The 16835-nt window shown below is 40.6% G+C and overlaps 1 protein-coding gene across 1 annotated transcript in view; it reads right to left on the reverse strand.

The window, feature by feature from the left end:
* The window catches only part of LOC116999052 (von Willebrand factor D and EGF domain-containing protein-like), a 159994-nt gene that overhangs the window by 82713 nt on the left and 60446 nt on the right, over window positions 1-16835 (reverse strand). Inside the window, exons 7-10 of the mRNA XM_042779466.1 lie at window positions 15600-15817; window positions 12566-12639; window positions 5713-5983; window positions 3044-3219 (exon numbers count right to left, since the gene is read on the reverse strand). Of these exons, the coding sequence (XP_042635400.1) occupies window positions 3044-3219; window positions 5713-5983; window positions 12566-12639; window positions 15600-15817 (739 nt within the window). The remainder of the gene's footprint in view (window positions 1-3043; window positions 3220-5712; window positions 5984-12565; window positions 12640-15599; window positions 15818-16835) is intronic.

Below are 16835 nucleotides of genomic sequence, written 5' to 3' on the forward strand. Positions count from 1 at the left end.
TTTGTGTACGTCCTTTTATTCTTTCTTTCTACTAGAGTTTTCTTTGATTTCTTTCTTTCAACACAAACAATAGTTTTCTAGTGATCATAGGGCTAAGCTATAATATAAGCTGAGCTGATTCTCTTCCCCTTTTAAATTTAGTCTTTAATGATGGATGAACTTCTAGACACTTCAGTTTGAATAAACAGCCATGATTTAAGTTTCTTCAGAAATGTCATATCTCTTACTGATCTTATTTGTGCAGCATGAGAGGAATCCTAGAGCTTCATAGAAAAGGATATGTTTCTTGTCCCAATATTTGGCAACATGTTATTACCAGACAAATTTGAAATAGCACCAAACATTGAAATTATTTTGGCATTAATTCTGCCTTGCAGCCAGAATTCTGAGGTTTCAGGGAAGTGAAAACATTTGCCAACATATTGGAGCCAAACACTAGGTACTGTTGTTGGAAACTGTAATTGCCTTTATCCAATTTTTTATAAATACATTTTAAATAGCATATTTGATACTACTATTTTGATTGTTGACACAATCATAACTTTTAAATAGAACATCTCAGTGACACTGGCAAAATGAACCTATTTCTCCTCCTGAAACATGAGCACAAACATTTATGGAACCATTTTGCCCAAAGTGTGGGCTCAGCAGGAGACTGTATGAGACAAAAAGATGTTTTTCATGCTCATGGAAATGCACAAGCTGTTCTTCACTTCCCTGTAGTCTAGGAAAATGAAACGTTTTTGATGATTGAGAGAGGTGTCCTTTGGACAGCACATTTAGTGTCTGAACGAGTGTCCTTCACGCTCCATTCCTCTGGCTCTATGAGAGGGGTTACATGCCCCTGAAGCTTCCCTGACTCATCATCAGGCAAATTTAAACCCAGACTAAGACAGCAGAAGTAGCTCCTCCTTTGGTATAATGCTACATAAACTAGACTATTTTAAATATGATTAATTTAATAACAACAACAACAAAAAAGAACCACATAAGCTGGTCCAAAATCACGGCAGAAACTTAACATACCAACGAAAATTTCAGTAAAATGAAACTCTTTTGATATTTTTTTGACAGGATAGGATTAACACCTCTATTAATCCTACATGAAATCAATTACCTTCTTTTGGTCAGCCCCTGTTGACAGAATAGGGGTGTATGGTGTGGAAAGAATGGAAACCCCATCCTTCCTCACAGCCATGCCCATGCCAGCATCTCCTCAGTGAACTCAGATGTGCCCTCTGTCCCCTGCATGAGCTGAACAGCTATCATTTCTCTGAGCCACCCACTATAATCTAGGAAGAACTAAAACAAAGTTTTTCCAACTGGGTTGGATGCTATTATAGGGAAAGTGTCCGAAATTTAACAGCATTTCTGCTGCTTTTTTGGTGTATTTTTAAATGCTTGAAAATTTTATTTTGCCCAATTAAATCACATGATTTAAAAATTCATCTCTTCTCTGGTTGCTGTTTAGTGGCTGGGAAGCTCTGATGTTGTTTCATTGTTTAAAAGTTGTGCTGCAAAGCTGGCGCGTAAAACTGGTCTGTGCGTGCAGAGCCCTGCAGCTGCTGAGAGAGGTGGGAGCCAGGGAAAGCTCTGAACTGCCAGATGGTGGGCACTCAGACTAGCTTCAGGTGCTGCAGAAAACCTAGCACACTTTCAGGGTTATTTAAAACAAGATTAAAAGCAGCAGCAGAAAATCCACCCTCTCGCTTTTGGTTTTTACTGGGCTGTTTCTCTGTGAGTGGATTCTCCTCTGGAGGTGACCTGACTTTCTCTATTGGCTTGTTTTTTTCAACCAGGTTCTGAGGGGTCCTTCAGAACCCATCCTTGGAGTACTGCAAGATGAAACTCAGCACCCCTCTTGCCCTTCTCACTTAGCAGGAGCCTCTGCCTTCCCTGAAGAATCTCCATCAAATAGCCCTAGAAAACTCCTCAGTGTTTCATAAGTAAATTCCTTTGCACTGCCCTTTGGCTTCAGCTCTTTCAACAAAATTACTTTGAGCAAGTTCTCCTACGGACCTTTTTAGCCCTTTTTTGGGGTAGTGAGTTATGGGTTGGTTCTTGTACCAAGTTATTTCTCCATCTGCCTTTCCAGAGGCAATCTCTGACTGACTAGAACATTATTAGGATTTCAGTGATAGCTTTGAATTCTAAATAGTAGAGTTTATAATGACAGGCCAAAATAGACATTAGGTAGCCATTACTTAGGCCCACTGAATAGAACTAGAACAGGGCAGAGGGATTTGTTTATTTTCTGAAGTTCAGAAAGTCTAAAATTCATTGTTCCCATAGGATTGTGCTGAGTTCCCATGTACAGATTAAGTACTGTATTACAGTGTTTTGCCTTCTTTTTCCTTACTTCACAAACCAGCCTACACAAGCAAACCCATTTTGGTTTTAGGAACACGAAATAGGCATGTTTGAAGTTCAGCACCAGGAATTAAAATGTGGGCTAGGGATAGAGACAGGAGTAGGAATAGGGACAGGGATGTGACAGGGAGATATCAGAATCAGACTCCTGCCTCTGTTTGCAGGGACCATCTGTCCCAGAAAGTACAAGTTTTCAGAGCTCACTGTCATCATTAGTAGTGTTGATATTAAGTTTTAGCATGGTACATATATTACCAGACTTTGTCAAAATGTAACATTTAATCTATACTCACATATTGTAATTAGTGTTCAGGAATAAAAGAACAAGAGAAATACGAAACCCTTAATTAATCCCTGTTGTCAGCTATCTACATTTTCAAGTGTGGGTGAGAGCTGCATTTTTTTTAACAGCTGAGAGGGATCTTAACACAGCTGTTAACATGACATCACTTGTGAATATTAAACTCCTCTCCTGGTGACTGCTGCTGTGTTTTGTGCTGACAGAAAATTAAGCCCCCGTGCTGCTGGGATGGAGATGGGACTTCAGGCTTCTCCCTTAGGTTAAGCAGATCCCCGTGTCAGGTCATTAGGGGAGTCTGTAATGAAATGAACCCATCCAGCAGTTTGAAACACTGTTGAGAGCATCTCCTGGGTGGGATCTCAGGCTGTGTACCTCCACTCCTCTATGAAATCTTCCTGGGGCTTGCTGAGGTCGTTGTGAGCCATCCCATCAAAGAGGCCACACAAGCCCCGGGTGCTGTTGAAGTCCCTGCCCGCTGTCCTCACGGTCACACCCATTCCCCACTCGCTCAGGTCCGCTCGGACAAATGCCCCCGAAGGGAACAGCACCTGAAGAGGCAGGAAAAAAAGTGAATTGAAGCTCTTAGCAAGCTTTTTATGCAATAAAAAATATCGCTTTCCATAAACAAAAATATCAAAGCAGGACATTAGTGATGGTGGAGGTAATTTGAGATCACTTAGAAACACTATAAATATTTATTTGTGCTATTATTTAGCTTGCTTTCAGATTCCATGGCATTAATATCTGATAGCATTACATAAATATGTAACTGCAAGAGCACTTTATTCTTAAATTAATATTTGCATCCATTGGAGTTTTCCCAGTGGTAAGTTACCAGCTAATTTTTGAAGTGACTTCCATGACAATAAGGCCACCCTTGTGTCTTTTATGTTAATAATTTTATAATAATAACTTTTTTTTAGAGAAACTGCCAAGATTGAAAAACATCTTTCTTCCTTCTGAACAATCATTTAATTTTCCAAGGCTGGATTATCCAGAAAATGATTGTGTTTTAAAGTGGATAAAGCAATTTTCTCATTAAAGGACTAGTGGTAGGCTTACACTGACCTTTAAAAGGAAAAAAAGAACAAACCTGGCAGGGTTCAAAACAAGAAGTAACTGTGTGGATAATGGATTTTTCAGATTGGTTTACTAACCAAAGAATAAAAAGAAAAAGAAAATATCTGTTAAACTGAAATGTATTTTTTTATTTGCCTTATTTTTACAGGTAAAAAGAAAATTATTTGAAAATTATCTGGGTCTGTAAAGAGAGCAGGAATGTACTATCCTGATAAGTAGCCTTAATGCTTTCTTTTTATCCAAAATTAAACATTTTCAGTTAATCTTAAAAGATACATTAGAGTAGCAAACATCTCATTATAATAATTTCAAAATAATTATTTTCCTTTTTAAAGTGGCTGTCCTAAATATAATTTATTCATCCAAATAATGTCCTTTGTTTTCCTTTATTTTGGGTGAGGATTTTCCGGTCCCTTTGAAATTCCTCCCCATCAAATCTATTCACATCTGTGAAGGAGTAACAAGCTCATTTTTTTGTCCTTGTGCTTGAATCCAGAGTTTACTCAGAGTGTGGCTTCACTAAATTATAATTCTACCCATTTTAGTTCCCCATTCTAGAGGGCTGCATGTAAAACCCTTGCAGTCAGAACTGCATGAGCTGTTCAGTCTTCTGTGCTGTCCAGATTAATATTTCCAGGTGTGGATTTATTTTGGGAGCTTGGAGGGCTATAACCCTTTCCTTTCCTGCTACCCCGGGCAATGCATCCTACCTGGATTTAATGCTGCTAATTGAGGCTTCAAAGAAGGATTTTTGAGACCACAGTTTGCAGTTATTTAGTGACTGGCTGCTGGAAGCATTCCAAGCCTCCTGGAACATTGTGGGAGCCAGTTCCTGAGCTGCATGAGGATAGTGATGGACAGGTGCTGGGAGAATTGGGATGCACCCTACTCAGTGGTGTGCTCAGGGATCTTGCTCACTGCTGCATAGTTCCTACAGATTACCACTCTTGTCACAGCAGGATTCATTTTGTGTCCCCAGTCTGCCCTGATTGGTTTCCCTGAGTCTTACCCCAGGTGTAAATGAGAATAGGGTTTCCTTGCTAAGATTATTCCAGTAATAAAACAGTAATTATATTGCATTCAGTTGCAGAATGAAATGACAGCTTGATTCCTGCTTTTTCTCTATTCTATAATTAACAGACTTTCAATTACTACCTTCCTGAGGTCTATTCCAAGCGAGATCACAAGGAGAGCCAAGCACAGGCACTTCCTGCATCATTCTGGCTCTGCTGTGGACCGATCTTCATCCAAAACATCTCATGGCAATAAATCTTGATGATACAACTCTAGGATAAAATTTTCTTCTTGGCCATAATTTGCAGCTCTTTTGCTTACCAAAACCCCTGGTGCAGCCTGCTCTTATTTTTCCAGTGATTTCAGTGGATTAGTGTGGATAAGCGATACTTATGCAAAGTAAGCTGTGGCCATATATTTGTTTAGGCAAATGCTTTATGTTACAGCAAATGTTGCACATTTACAGCCCATTTTCCTAGCTTTTGGGGGCTCTCTGGATCTGACTAATAGTGTCTTACTGCTCCACTCAAATGCTCCATTATTCTGCTACCTGACTCTTCCCTTGAATATTTATATCTTGAGCTCTGCAAAGAAATTTGCTTTATGTCATGTGGTTGGGTAGTGCCTGGCATAAGCAAACAGGGAGTGGGCTGCCATGCTGCAGAGAGTAAGTTGTGCTATCAGAGCTCCTCTCTGCCACCAAGAAATTTGCAGAGGTATTTGTTTTGTTTAGTTTTGCAGTTTGTTAAACCAACTCTTTAACCAGCTACTTCCTGACTCTTGTTTTATGGTACATTTTGTTGCAGGCTCTCTGATGGCTTCAGATATTTTCATAGCAGATTCAGTGATAATTCAGAAAAATAATTCAGAAAGATAATTCAGAAATATTAAACGCTTGTTTTCAAAGCAGAATCACCACAAGGGCACTCAACCATCCACGCACGTACTGTGATTTTCCTGCCTCCGTAAGACTTCAGGATTTTGACTTGTGGCGATGCCTCGCTGCTTTTGATGGTCAGCTGGGGCCCGCTGTCCTGCAGGTGGCCATTGCAGGTGTCCAGCACCACGGTGTCACCCCCTTCTTGTGCAGCTACTCCGCAGTTGCAGGCGGTGGCGGAGCGGTGGCCGCCGCAATCCCACTGCCGGACGTGCACCTGGAACGGCCGCGCCTCGCTGCGGCACAGCAGGAACGTCCCGATTTTATGGCTGTCATAGCGCCTAAAGAGCCACAAGGAACAGAACCAGAGCGGGTTAGAGACCCCCAGCATGTGTCTGCTGGTTGTGAGGTTATTGCTTCCAGTGCTCTTATGCACCAAACTTCGTTGGGTTATCTTAAATGAGCAAAGCAGCTAATGGTTGTTAAAAGGCTGTTGATTACAAAAGTGCATCAGTCTCAAAAGCAAAGTCACAGATGTTAAAGTTCATGCTAAGTTTTGGCATAGAGTCCCAAATAGAAGAAGAAGCTGCTCTTGTTAAGGTCCTGGGAAGCTGATGTTGCTGTGGCAGTTCCTGTCTTCTTCTTGGGTGATGATGATGCCAAGCAAAGCAGAGAACACTAAAAAGCAGTGGCAAAAAGCAAACGGCAAAAAGCACCAGCTCTCCCCAGGACATACTCTTCTATACAGGATTTTTCCAACAAACTAGAAGGCAAACTCGGACCACCACTTTTTAACCTATTAGAATTCTTGTTTCTTAACACGCTAGGATACGTATAAACTACGCATAAAACCTATCTTGTTCTGTCTGAAAAATGTAAGCAATATTCTTACTAGAGTTCTAGTATGTTTAAGTACCGTCTCCAAGTTCACTCTTGGAGCCTTCACTGAAAACATTAGTATTTTTTTTAACCTTCACTAGAACTTACACTTCTACTCTGGCATCTAAACCTTTCACCTTTCATGAGCATTAAAGCTCATACTAAAACTTACTTACTGACTTACTTATCCTAAAATTTAAACTTACACTAAAACTTATACTTAGTCTTCTACTTAAACTTCTACTTCATGTGTGAGTGGCTTGATATACTTCAATCCATCCAAGGGCTTTGATTAAGTCCCTGCACTCTGATCGTTTCTCTGAAGAATTCAGAGAGACCCCCAACTCACTGACTCCAACACTGGGTGTTTGTTGGCACAGCAGCACTCCATAATTACAGCAGTGTGCTGGCTGGCCTTGGAGGAGGGACCCATCCAGATGGGGAAGAGTTTCTGTATCCAAGGGAATGCCGCAGCAGTTGTTAGCTGGAAGTGCCTAAGAATTCCTGTGAAAAGCTGGAGTTGTGTCCCAGCTGCTGCCATGGAAATGGGAATGGATAAAAAGGATAAATATTTGATACAAAGCAAATGGGAAGAAGTTTCCTGCCTCGGGGTCTTAATAAATATATTTTGGTTCTTACAGGATGCTTTTAGAGTATGATGTTCTTCAAAGGGAAATCAGTGCTCAAATAACCTCTTCAACAATCACCAGTTGTACAAGTCTGGCTGTGGCTAGGTAAAGGCTTCCTTGTGAAAATCTGGGATTCTACTCAAAGTCAGCTAAAATGAAGTTTGTTCCTCCCCCTCCATGACTTCCCTGTAAGCACAACTTTCACACTCAATGGATTGGCAATCAGCACAAGCCAGCATGGAGAACAATTTAGGACTTTCATTCTTTTCTGTAAGGAATGTCCCTGCTCCATCTGGGTGAGGCCAAGAACAGGATAACTTTAATAGCTTTGCAAGTGTTTGGCCTCTGCATGAACCATCTGGAACCTTTGGAATTTCTACAACCAAAGGCTGTGAGAGGACCCTGTTCTGCTTGTTCATTGTGCTCTCACTCCCTAAACCTGTCTCATTCTCACTCTATTTCATTCTAATATGTTATATAAAAGGAAATAGTTGCCATATACTTAATATATGTTGTTGATGTGTTCTCCCTATAAGCCAACAGCTTCCATCTTTAAAAACAATGGACTATTCTGCTTTCTTTTAAGGCACTGTGATTAGTTTTATACATTATTTTTATGAAATTAAGTAATATGGAAACTAAACTATAAGCTTATTACTATAAGTTTTCTACAATAAAGAAAACATAAAAAGGAATGTATAAAATGCTCCTGCTAAGTTACAGGATTATTTTTTAAGCAGTGCCATGCAAACACCCACATTTTTTCAGGCCATTAATGTTTGTTATGTAGAGGAACTAATGGCTTGTGAACTGTGACTTTCTCACATGTATATTTTTATGTTTTGTTCCTCTTCAGAATAAAAGCTACAGATAACTTTGGAGCTTAAAACACAGTAAAAAAATTAAACTCTAGCTGCTTTTCTCTGATAAAAAACACATCTGACTTTATCTTTCATCTTGGAAAACTTAGTCAGATTGGCCATAAAATGATAAGATTTTGAATGGTTCTGTCTCATCCTATTTTCTAATCAAATACATAAATCCTGTAGTACACTGCATAGATGCTGCTGCTGAGATTGATCAAAACTAAGGATAACATAAAAAAATAAATAATCTCTTTAAACTCCTTGCTCCATTTGGACATCTTCGTGGGGGAGAAAGAGGAGAGAGGATATTTTATAAGAGCAACTTCCACAAATTCCTTCTACAGGATCAGCTTAGGAGAGGGGTTTAGGGAGGCTGATGGGAAATAAGGGAAATAAGGATCTCTGTCTGGTAAAGAAGGCTGGTTTTGTATATGCATATAAATGCCATTGCAGTCAGGGGAGCTATATATTGCTTAATAATCACTGACAGTGGACCCAATCCAGCCCTCCTGGAAGTCACTCCAAGTCCTTCAATTAAGTCATGGCAGAGATTGCATAGCACATAATGAACCTGCACCGTGCCTAAATTAGAGCTTTCAGGCACCTTTGAGTCAGCTAATGGATAATTGGATGTAGTCAGGTAAACTTTTGTGATATTTATACAATGGTAATTGTGATAATGACTCTTTGGACAACGTTGGGGAAGTTGGCTGCAGTACTAAACGCCTGAATCAGACTTAGAGCAGCTCTGGCACAATGGATTTCTGCAGGTTCCTTGTGGACCAGGCACCACTGTTTGTGTCTAAACATCCCTCCACAGTGCACTTCCCCATCCTGCTTCCCTGACAGGCGGCAGCAGTGAACACATTGGATGAAAAGGGTTCCCTCCCCTCTGTGTGCTTAGATTGTTTTCCAAGGGGGAGCAAGTTCTTGTCCCAGTTCTTTCAAGTTATGGTCTTTATCCAATAATTATGAAACACTCCTCAGTGCTTGGTTATGCAGTGAGCTTCTACAGGAATAATTTCTATTGGTAAATTATAAGAAAGGGACAAAAGGTGGCATAGACATGTGTAAACAGCTAGTACCTAGGAGTGTTCAATTAACTCACACCTTGTACCTCCTCTTCACCAAGCTGCACTTCACCTTTGCATTAATTCACCTTTTTTTGTGGTAATTCCTGAAGATTTTCCACCTCAGTTCCACCTCAGCTTTGTCACCAAATGAATTGATTTGTGGACACAACCCTCAAGATTCCTTCTTTCCTTGCTGCTAGGAACTATTTCATGGAAGGCTTGACCCTATGAAGAGCTGGGTGATGCTAAAGGACGTTCTCTGCTTTCAGAGTGCTCATCCCATCACGTTTTCAGAGCAGATGTTGGGTTATATTCAGCAGGCTCTGGATGCCTGGGGACAAATAAACTGCTGCAGACCATAAATCCCCCAGCACCTGGCAGGGCTACTCATGCCCAGGACTTAGCTGAGGGCTCCTGTGATGAAAGTCATTAAAGCCAATCAGCAAATGGTGCCATTTCCTTGGTGATAATATTGATGGGATAATATGGATAAGTGTAAAATTTTTAAGAAATCTGAAAAATCTTTTAACCTTTTTTTTTTTTTTTTTGGTAAGGTAAAATGCAAGATGACATAGATGATGTATATAGTTCCCCAATCAAAAAATATTCCCCTTTTTACTTTGCCCTAAAAGGATTTTCTGCATATTTAGTTTTAAGCTAGTACTTCATATTTAAGAATCTGCGATTTATGGCATGAAAAGCTTTTATATTTATAACGTGCCATAACCAGTAATGAGGGCTATACTTTTGCTTTACCAGGCTTTCACATTTGTTTAATTTAGAAGGTACTTTGCTATAAAAGGAAGTGCTCTCTCTGGATTTTAGCTGGTATAATTAACATTATTTCACATCTACGCTCCAATATACACAAATTGATTGTGCTTATGCTGTAAAATATGACACATTCTTCTTTGATTTTCAGTCACTGCCTTTGGTGAAAAGAAGGAAAAGATTACAAGATAAGTATTCCTACAGACATATATTAGCAGGAGGCACAGTAAAGGGGAGTGTTATTAAGGAGTGGGAGTTGGGTATTTCAGTTGTCTAATGAATAGCTAACCACCTCAGATGTAATGTGAGCTCACTATGTCAGATTAAAAACCTTGGAAACAGCACAATAGAAGTTAAAAAATACATTGGATGTGGCCCTTTCAGTACGAAAATTTTACTGCCAATAAGAAAAACCCTTCCAGTATTTTGATTTTTATACCATTTTTCAATTTTCCAAATTTATTCAAATAGCTATTTCTATTGAAGTTAAATTTTAAATGTTTAATGATTTTTGTTTAAATTTTGAAATCACAAAAAGGTTCTCATTTCAAACATATTTTCCCACCACATTCCCTTCCATGAAAAAGGGGGAATGCTTCACTTCCAGACCTCTGTGTCAGCCTTTGCCTTCAGATTAGAATTTTGTACCAGGACAGAAGAGCTTTAAATATAGAGCTTTAAAATAATTTGCTAACATGGTAACAATTTTTTTTTGGATAGGCAGTCAGAGAAGTTGCTTAACTGATGTGTAATAAGGTAGCCTAATCATTATAATAATTGAAAGAGAAATTATTTACAATAATAAATGGGAATATAAGTAGGAGTAATGGGACTGTGAAATGATGGGTAAGAAACTTGGCTGAATATCAAGAAGTGATACATCTTAGGGAAATAACCTAGTTATTGAGATGGACGAAGCCCCATCAGTGTGGCTCATTTAAAGCTGCACTGGACAGAGCAGTGATGAATGTCTGTCCACAAGGAAAAACGTGCAGCTTTTGAGGGGCCAGGCTGATCCTGGGCTTTTTCTCTTTCAAGGTTGTATGACTCTGAGGCAGGGTGACACAGAAGGATGGGCTTTTCCAAACTCCCTGTGCCAAAATAGAACATAAATTGCTTAGAATAATTTCAGTGTGCTATCAACAATAGGATTAAAATATGAGTTATTCAAATGAAATAGTTTTATTTGGTTTTAGACCTTTTATTTTTTCCATGGAAGCAATGTAAAAATGTGCTATATGGCTGGAAGGGTGTCCCCATTCCAAGACGTACTTTTCAGCTATTTATAACTTCCCAAACACAACAATCTGACAGAACACTGTCTGTTCCCAGCCCTAAATCAAAAGGGAGTATTTTAGAATATAAATGTATAGAGATGTTTGAAATTATACTCTGATCTAGTTTAATGTCCCAGAGTTGAAGTAATTGCAGCTGCATGAGGCATGGCAATATCTTTGAACCTCTTGCAGTTCTAATGAAGCTTCCAAAGCAAGAAAAGTACCCAAACTTGTATGAAACAAGTTCCTGACCACATTTAAATGCTGCTCAGCAAAGCAGAAGTGGGACTGGGAAACCATGGAGAAGTAGAGCTGATCTCCTACGTCAGTCTGCCCAATTCATGTGAAATCTTTGTTAGAAGCAGAGTGTAACCTTTAATGGAGTCACTGCCTTTCTTACATTTCATCAACAGATTTCTCCATCATTTCAGATGCCACCTCCAGAGCATGCTGGACTGAAATTGGGATATCAGGATGGCAGAAATTCACACCTGCCATGCCCTTGTGGAGCTGTGCACCCAAAGTCATTGTCGGTGCTGTCAGGAGGCTGACGGTGCAATGGCAAACTTGGAATCTCATCTGAAATATTTGCAACACTGGATCAAACGTGCCAGGTGCAAATTTTAAAAACTTTCAGTGATGCCAGTTAGCTGGGATAAATAGATTAATGGATGATTAGGGGAGTTAAATGTGAAAAAGTTCAGTGCAGTTCAGGCTGTCAAATACAAAGGCATCACTGGCTCAGGAAGTCTTTAAGCAGCTTATTGCTGGGTAATGCAGAAGGACATTTGGACACTACAGGAGGATGCACAACTTTATTTTTTGCATTCTTCTCCTGATATTTGACACTTTAAATTTCTGGACTTTTTTATCTGAGACATTAGAGCATCTTTGTATGTGCTTTTTTGGTTATGTTTATGATTGCCAACTCCAGCTGGACATAAACCAGCTGTGGAAGTAGAAGAAATCAAGAGAATCCTTCTGATGAGTGACTGCACCAGATGTTGCTAAAATCCTGGGAAGGACCAGGCTGTCCCTGTGTGCTGCGCTGCCCTGGTGGCATAATGTGTCACTTGGGTGACACTGGGGTGTCACTAACACAGAGACACGTGGTGGAGACACCTTCTCAAAGCCACCTAGTGATGGTTCTGTTTGAAGAACATTTTGGGACCTGACCTTTGTCTTGTAAAAATTATTCAGACTCAAACCCACTGCTTGTCAAAGATTAATCCATTTCCAGTTCTTTTGTTAAAAGGAGTGCACAGCTGGAAGGAAACCACGTGGGCTGTTGAACCAGTACATTCCTCGTTGTAAGCAAACTTGTTCAGTGCTTTTTTTGATATTCTAATGTAAACCCAAACGCATGCCACATCCAGAAACTGATAACTGCAGTAATTGAGCCAAATTATTTCAAAGTAAAATACTCACCATCCATCAAATGTGATAATGTGTGGATCAGTGAAAGAGTAGCAGTTCCCTGTTGGGAGGTCTCGAACTGTGACCTAGTTAAAATGAAATGTGTAATGAATACAGTCTACACAACAGTTTTTCTTCATTACTGTTCCTCACAAAACATTAGGGGCAGGATTCATGGGTTAAGTACAAACTACAATCTGACTTCTGAAACATGATTGCAGATGGAGAGAAAATAGGCTTCACTTTCAGACAACAGAGTTCAGTTCAATCATAGCCAATAAGGGAGTTCGAAGTGCTCCAGTTCATCTGATGTAATGTCTTCCTTTATCTGGTAAAAGCTGAAGTTTTATTAAAAAACTTTTTGCTAAGGACCAGATCATTCACTGAAATTACCAGGAGAATAGAGTGCTCATTAAATTGTACTAACTTTAATGCCTGAAGTATGGTAAAAAGGTATGCTGTAATTAAGTAACATTAGCATGTTTTAGTAGTAGCTGCTTGTCCCCTAATCTGACCTCAGATTTCCTCTAACAGCATCTGAATGGCTGATTTATCCATTTAATGTGGATATTGATCAGATATTGATAGGAGGCTCATACCACTCTGTGGGTGAAATAGGAAAGGATCTACTGCAGCTACAGAGATCTTCCTCTGCATCAGCCCCTGGTTCCTTGGGCACCAGCTGGGGCACAGAGGAGCTGAGAGCCCTGGCACCCTGCAGGGAGCAGATGTGCCTGCAGAAGCCAGAGGCAGGGCTCTGGGGCTCTAACACCTGAATCTCAGGCAGTGCTGGACCCACACTGCCAGGTCTGCTCCAGAGGGTGTTTCTTTTAATGGCTGAATGCTCCCAAAGTTCCCAAAAATGCAGGACTGGGTTGTGTAGTGATTTGTGATACGAAGAGCTCCCAGTCATACTGGTGGGAGTGAGGCAGTGTTATGGTTTTCCATTATCCACCCTGACAGACTGATTTATTGGCCAGGGCTGTTGATTCTTTGTCCCTCCTTGCCCAGGAGGAGTCCAGAGGTGCACTCCAGTTAGTTCTGCCAGGATCCATGGAGCAGGGAAGAAGGATGGCTGCTATATCCCTGTGCAGTCTTTCAGTGACAAAGCAGAACTTGGTTTTTGGGAAAGGGGTGAAATTAAATAAATGAGTTAGAGGGTGAAGATAGAACCTCAGCTCATGACAACATTTCTCACCTGCAGCAATACATCATCTGCATTTCAAAATGCCCCTTAACCATGACACAGAAAAACTTCTTAGATGCTCTCCTGTATCTGGCGCACCAAACTTTTAGAATTATGGTCTTGAGGACTGAAAAAATGAACCCCTCTTTGAATAACTTTTTGATCTGGAGTCAGTTGTGTCATTCAGATTTACCATGTGATATGAAGTATCTCAGAATTTTCCCATTTTCCCCACAGCCTTGCCCTTCCTAGGTAAAAATTTAGCACAAACAAATCCATGTGGCCCTTCCTGCCCTGCTCCTTTTAGTATGATGTCAGCAGAAGACACAATTCCTGGTTGAAGGCAGGAGGAGTTTGCTGAGGAAATCCTGTTTACAGGTATCTAGATGTGTCAGGATGCTCTGCCCACCATTTCTGCTCAATTTCCAGATAAATCAAAAATATCTGAACAAGTCAGAAGGATTAAAGATTATGTTGATTTTAATACATGGACTTTTTCTTGCTATGTTGCAAGAACTATGTTACATTAAGGCCTTTAATTAACTACAAAACACCAACAGAAAAATGGTGGGGGAGGGAAGGGAAAGTATTGTCTATTATGCTTCCACAGTTTTAACTGAGATAAATGGAATTTATTATTAAAATTGATTAATTCAATTTCACACTTGATACATCTTTATATTTTAATGAAAGCATTTGTAATTTCAAGGAAAAACTACGAGTGTGTGAGCACACTGCGCTGAATTAGCTGCAATTTCTGGTTTAAGAATCTTAAAAAGTTTAAAAGAAGCCAATTCTGGAGATGAAATGTTATACACCCATGCTAAACATTTTACTTTTGAAGACAGAAATTCTTTTTGGTCCAGTTTAATCTCATTCTCTCATGACAAAGTCCACAAAAGTTATGGCAGGGAATTTGTGGATTTCCTTGGGGGGTTGTTTTCAGATACTTAAATATGCCAGCTTGGATGTGCCCCTGCTCTGAGAAATTTAGCTCAGTCAAATCCGTGCTCTGGTTAATTCTCTGGGGCTGTGGGATTACAGTTCTCAAACCTCCCCCCTGAGGTCCTGAAATAACTTCACACATACAGGGCTGGTCCTTGCTCACCACATTTCTTTGGCCAGGCTTTCTACAGGAAAAGTGTGGTTTGCCTTCTGACTGCTTATTACTTTTATTTTGGCCATTTTGTAGTGCTATAAATGAAGAGATGTGTGTTGTTGAAGCTCTCCTGGCAATTCATGGCACAGTCACAGATTTGACACAGCCCTGCTGAATCCCCTCCTCCTCTCTCCTTTCTTAGGCTCTGCCTTTCCTCTGCTTTTTCAGAAAATGTTCTCCAAACCTTCGGTTTCCCCCTCTCTCCTTCTCAAAAGTGCTCATTCTCTAACCCATCTCCCTCTCCCCTTTTCCAGAAGCACTCCTGGCTACCTCTGTGCTCCAGCTCTTGGCCTTACTGATGTGCTGACTGATAATCAAACCTACATCTGTCAAAGCACAATTCATTTTCTTGGTATATAAAGTGACTGTTTTGCTTTACTCTGCTGACAGAGGGCAGGGCTAGATCAGATGTAGGAAGAAAATTCTTTATTATGAGGGTGAGGACCCCCTGGCAAAGGTGGCCCAGAGAAGCCACGACTGCCCCATCCCTGGAAATGTCCCATCCAGGTTGGATGGTGGATAGTGGAAGGTGTCCCTGTCCATGGCAAGGGGTGGAACTGGATGGTCTTTAAGTCCTCTCCCAACCCAAACCATTATGACAACCATCTCTAAAATTTATTTTCTTTGGGGAAAAATTGAAAAAAAAAAAAAAAAAAGAGAAAAGAAAAGCCATTTAGATTTGCCTGATTTCAGGACCTAACCTTCACGTGGCTGGGTGTGTAACCCCTCCAGAGCAGATCCCTGGGTGCGAGCGGCTGGGCGCTGACGCGGCTGACGCGGGTCCCGTCCTGCACAAAGTCTGTCACCGCTGTCACTGTCACTGTGGCTGCTGCACAGCTGCTCCCCGAGCAGGAACCTGGCAGCAGATCCACCTGGCAGGCTGAGAGGACGATGTCTGGGGGCCCTGGATCCTGGCTGCCTGGAGGGAACACCAACACAGAGCCTGCAGGAGTTATCCCAAGCATCGCCCGCTCCCTGTGTTCTGCTCAGCACAGACACTTCTCATTCCAGGGCACACACTGGAGCCAGATGGGCTTTGCATGAGGACAGTTGTGACTGACTGAATCTGGCATCCCTCTGCACTCTCCACTGTGCTGGATTTTTATCCCCAAAGTTTGCTAAAAGCTCAGTGGTGTCCGTTTTTCCACAGGTGCTGATATTTCTGGGATGTCAGCGTTATTTTTATGGGCCCATGCCCAGTGAATAAAGATGAGTAGTTCTCATGAAAAGAAAGAGATGAATCTGCATTTCTGGAAAACATTTCTCTTTCACTGTCTGAAGTATAAGGAGATATCTGCTGGGAGATATTTAATTTAAAATAAAGAGGTGTTTGATGTGAAAAGGGAGGGTTCTTGAGTAAGTTTATGGATTCCCAACAGCAAGGCAAATGCAGCAGGTCTGTATTTGTATTTTTTGGCTTAGTTAGGTTATGGTGTTTTGCTTCCCAGTCTGTAAAACAATGATAGTTTTATTTGTATCCTTCACAGAAGTATTGTGCTCATAAATCCACTAAAAAATAAGGAAAAATAATAAGCTATGGAAACACTGGCTATGTCAGCATCTGTGGGTAGAGAAATGATGTGTGGTGACAAAATCAGTGTGACAGTGGCACTGCACATCATATATTTCCTAAAGAGACCTCTAGACACAGCCAGAATGGCAGTGTCCACTTCTCTTGAGTCCTGACCCTTTCTGCTGAGCTCTCAGGTAAAGGGCAAACCTGAATTTTCATTTCCATTGGCATGTTTTCCCTCACACACACTGAATTATGATAGCATTTAGTTCTGAGCCATATGGCCTGCACTATATACAGTTTGCATTTTCTTCTCAAGAAGCCACTCAAGCTTTCATGAATCTTTTGTTTGATAGAAAATGAAACTATGGTCCTGCTGAAGCCAGTCAGAATCTAATTGCTGATTTCAGGACTTACAGTGTTT

Source organism: Catharus ustulatus, chromosome 7 (assembly GCF_009819885.2).
Source record: "Catharus ustulatus isolate bCatUst1 chromosome 7, bCatUst1.pri.v2, whole genome shotgun sequence".
NCBI classification, from domain to species: domain Eukaryota; kingdom Metazoa; phylum Chordata; class Aves; order Passeriformes; family Turdidae; genus Catharus; species Catharus ustulatus.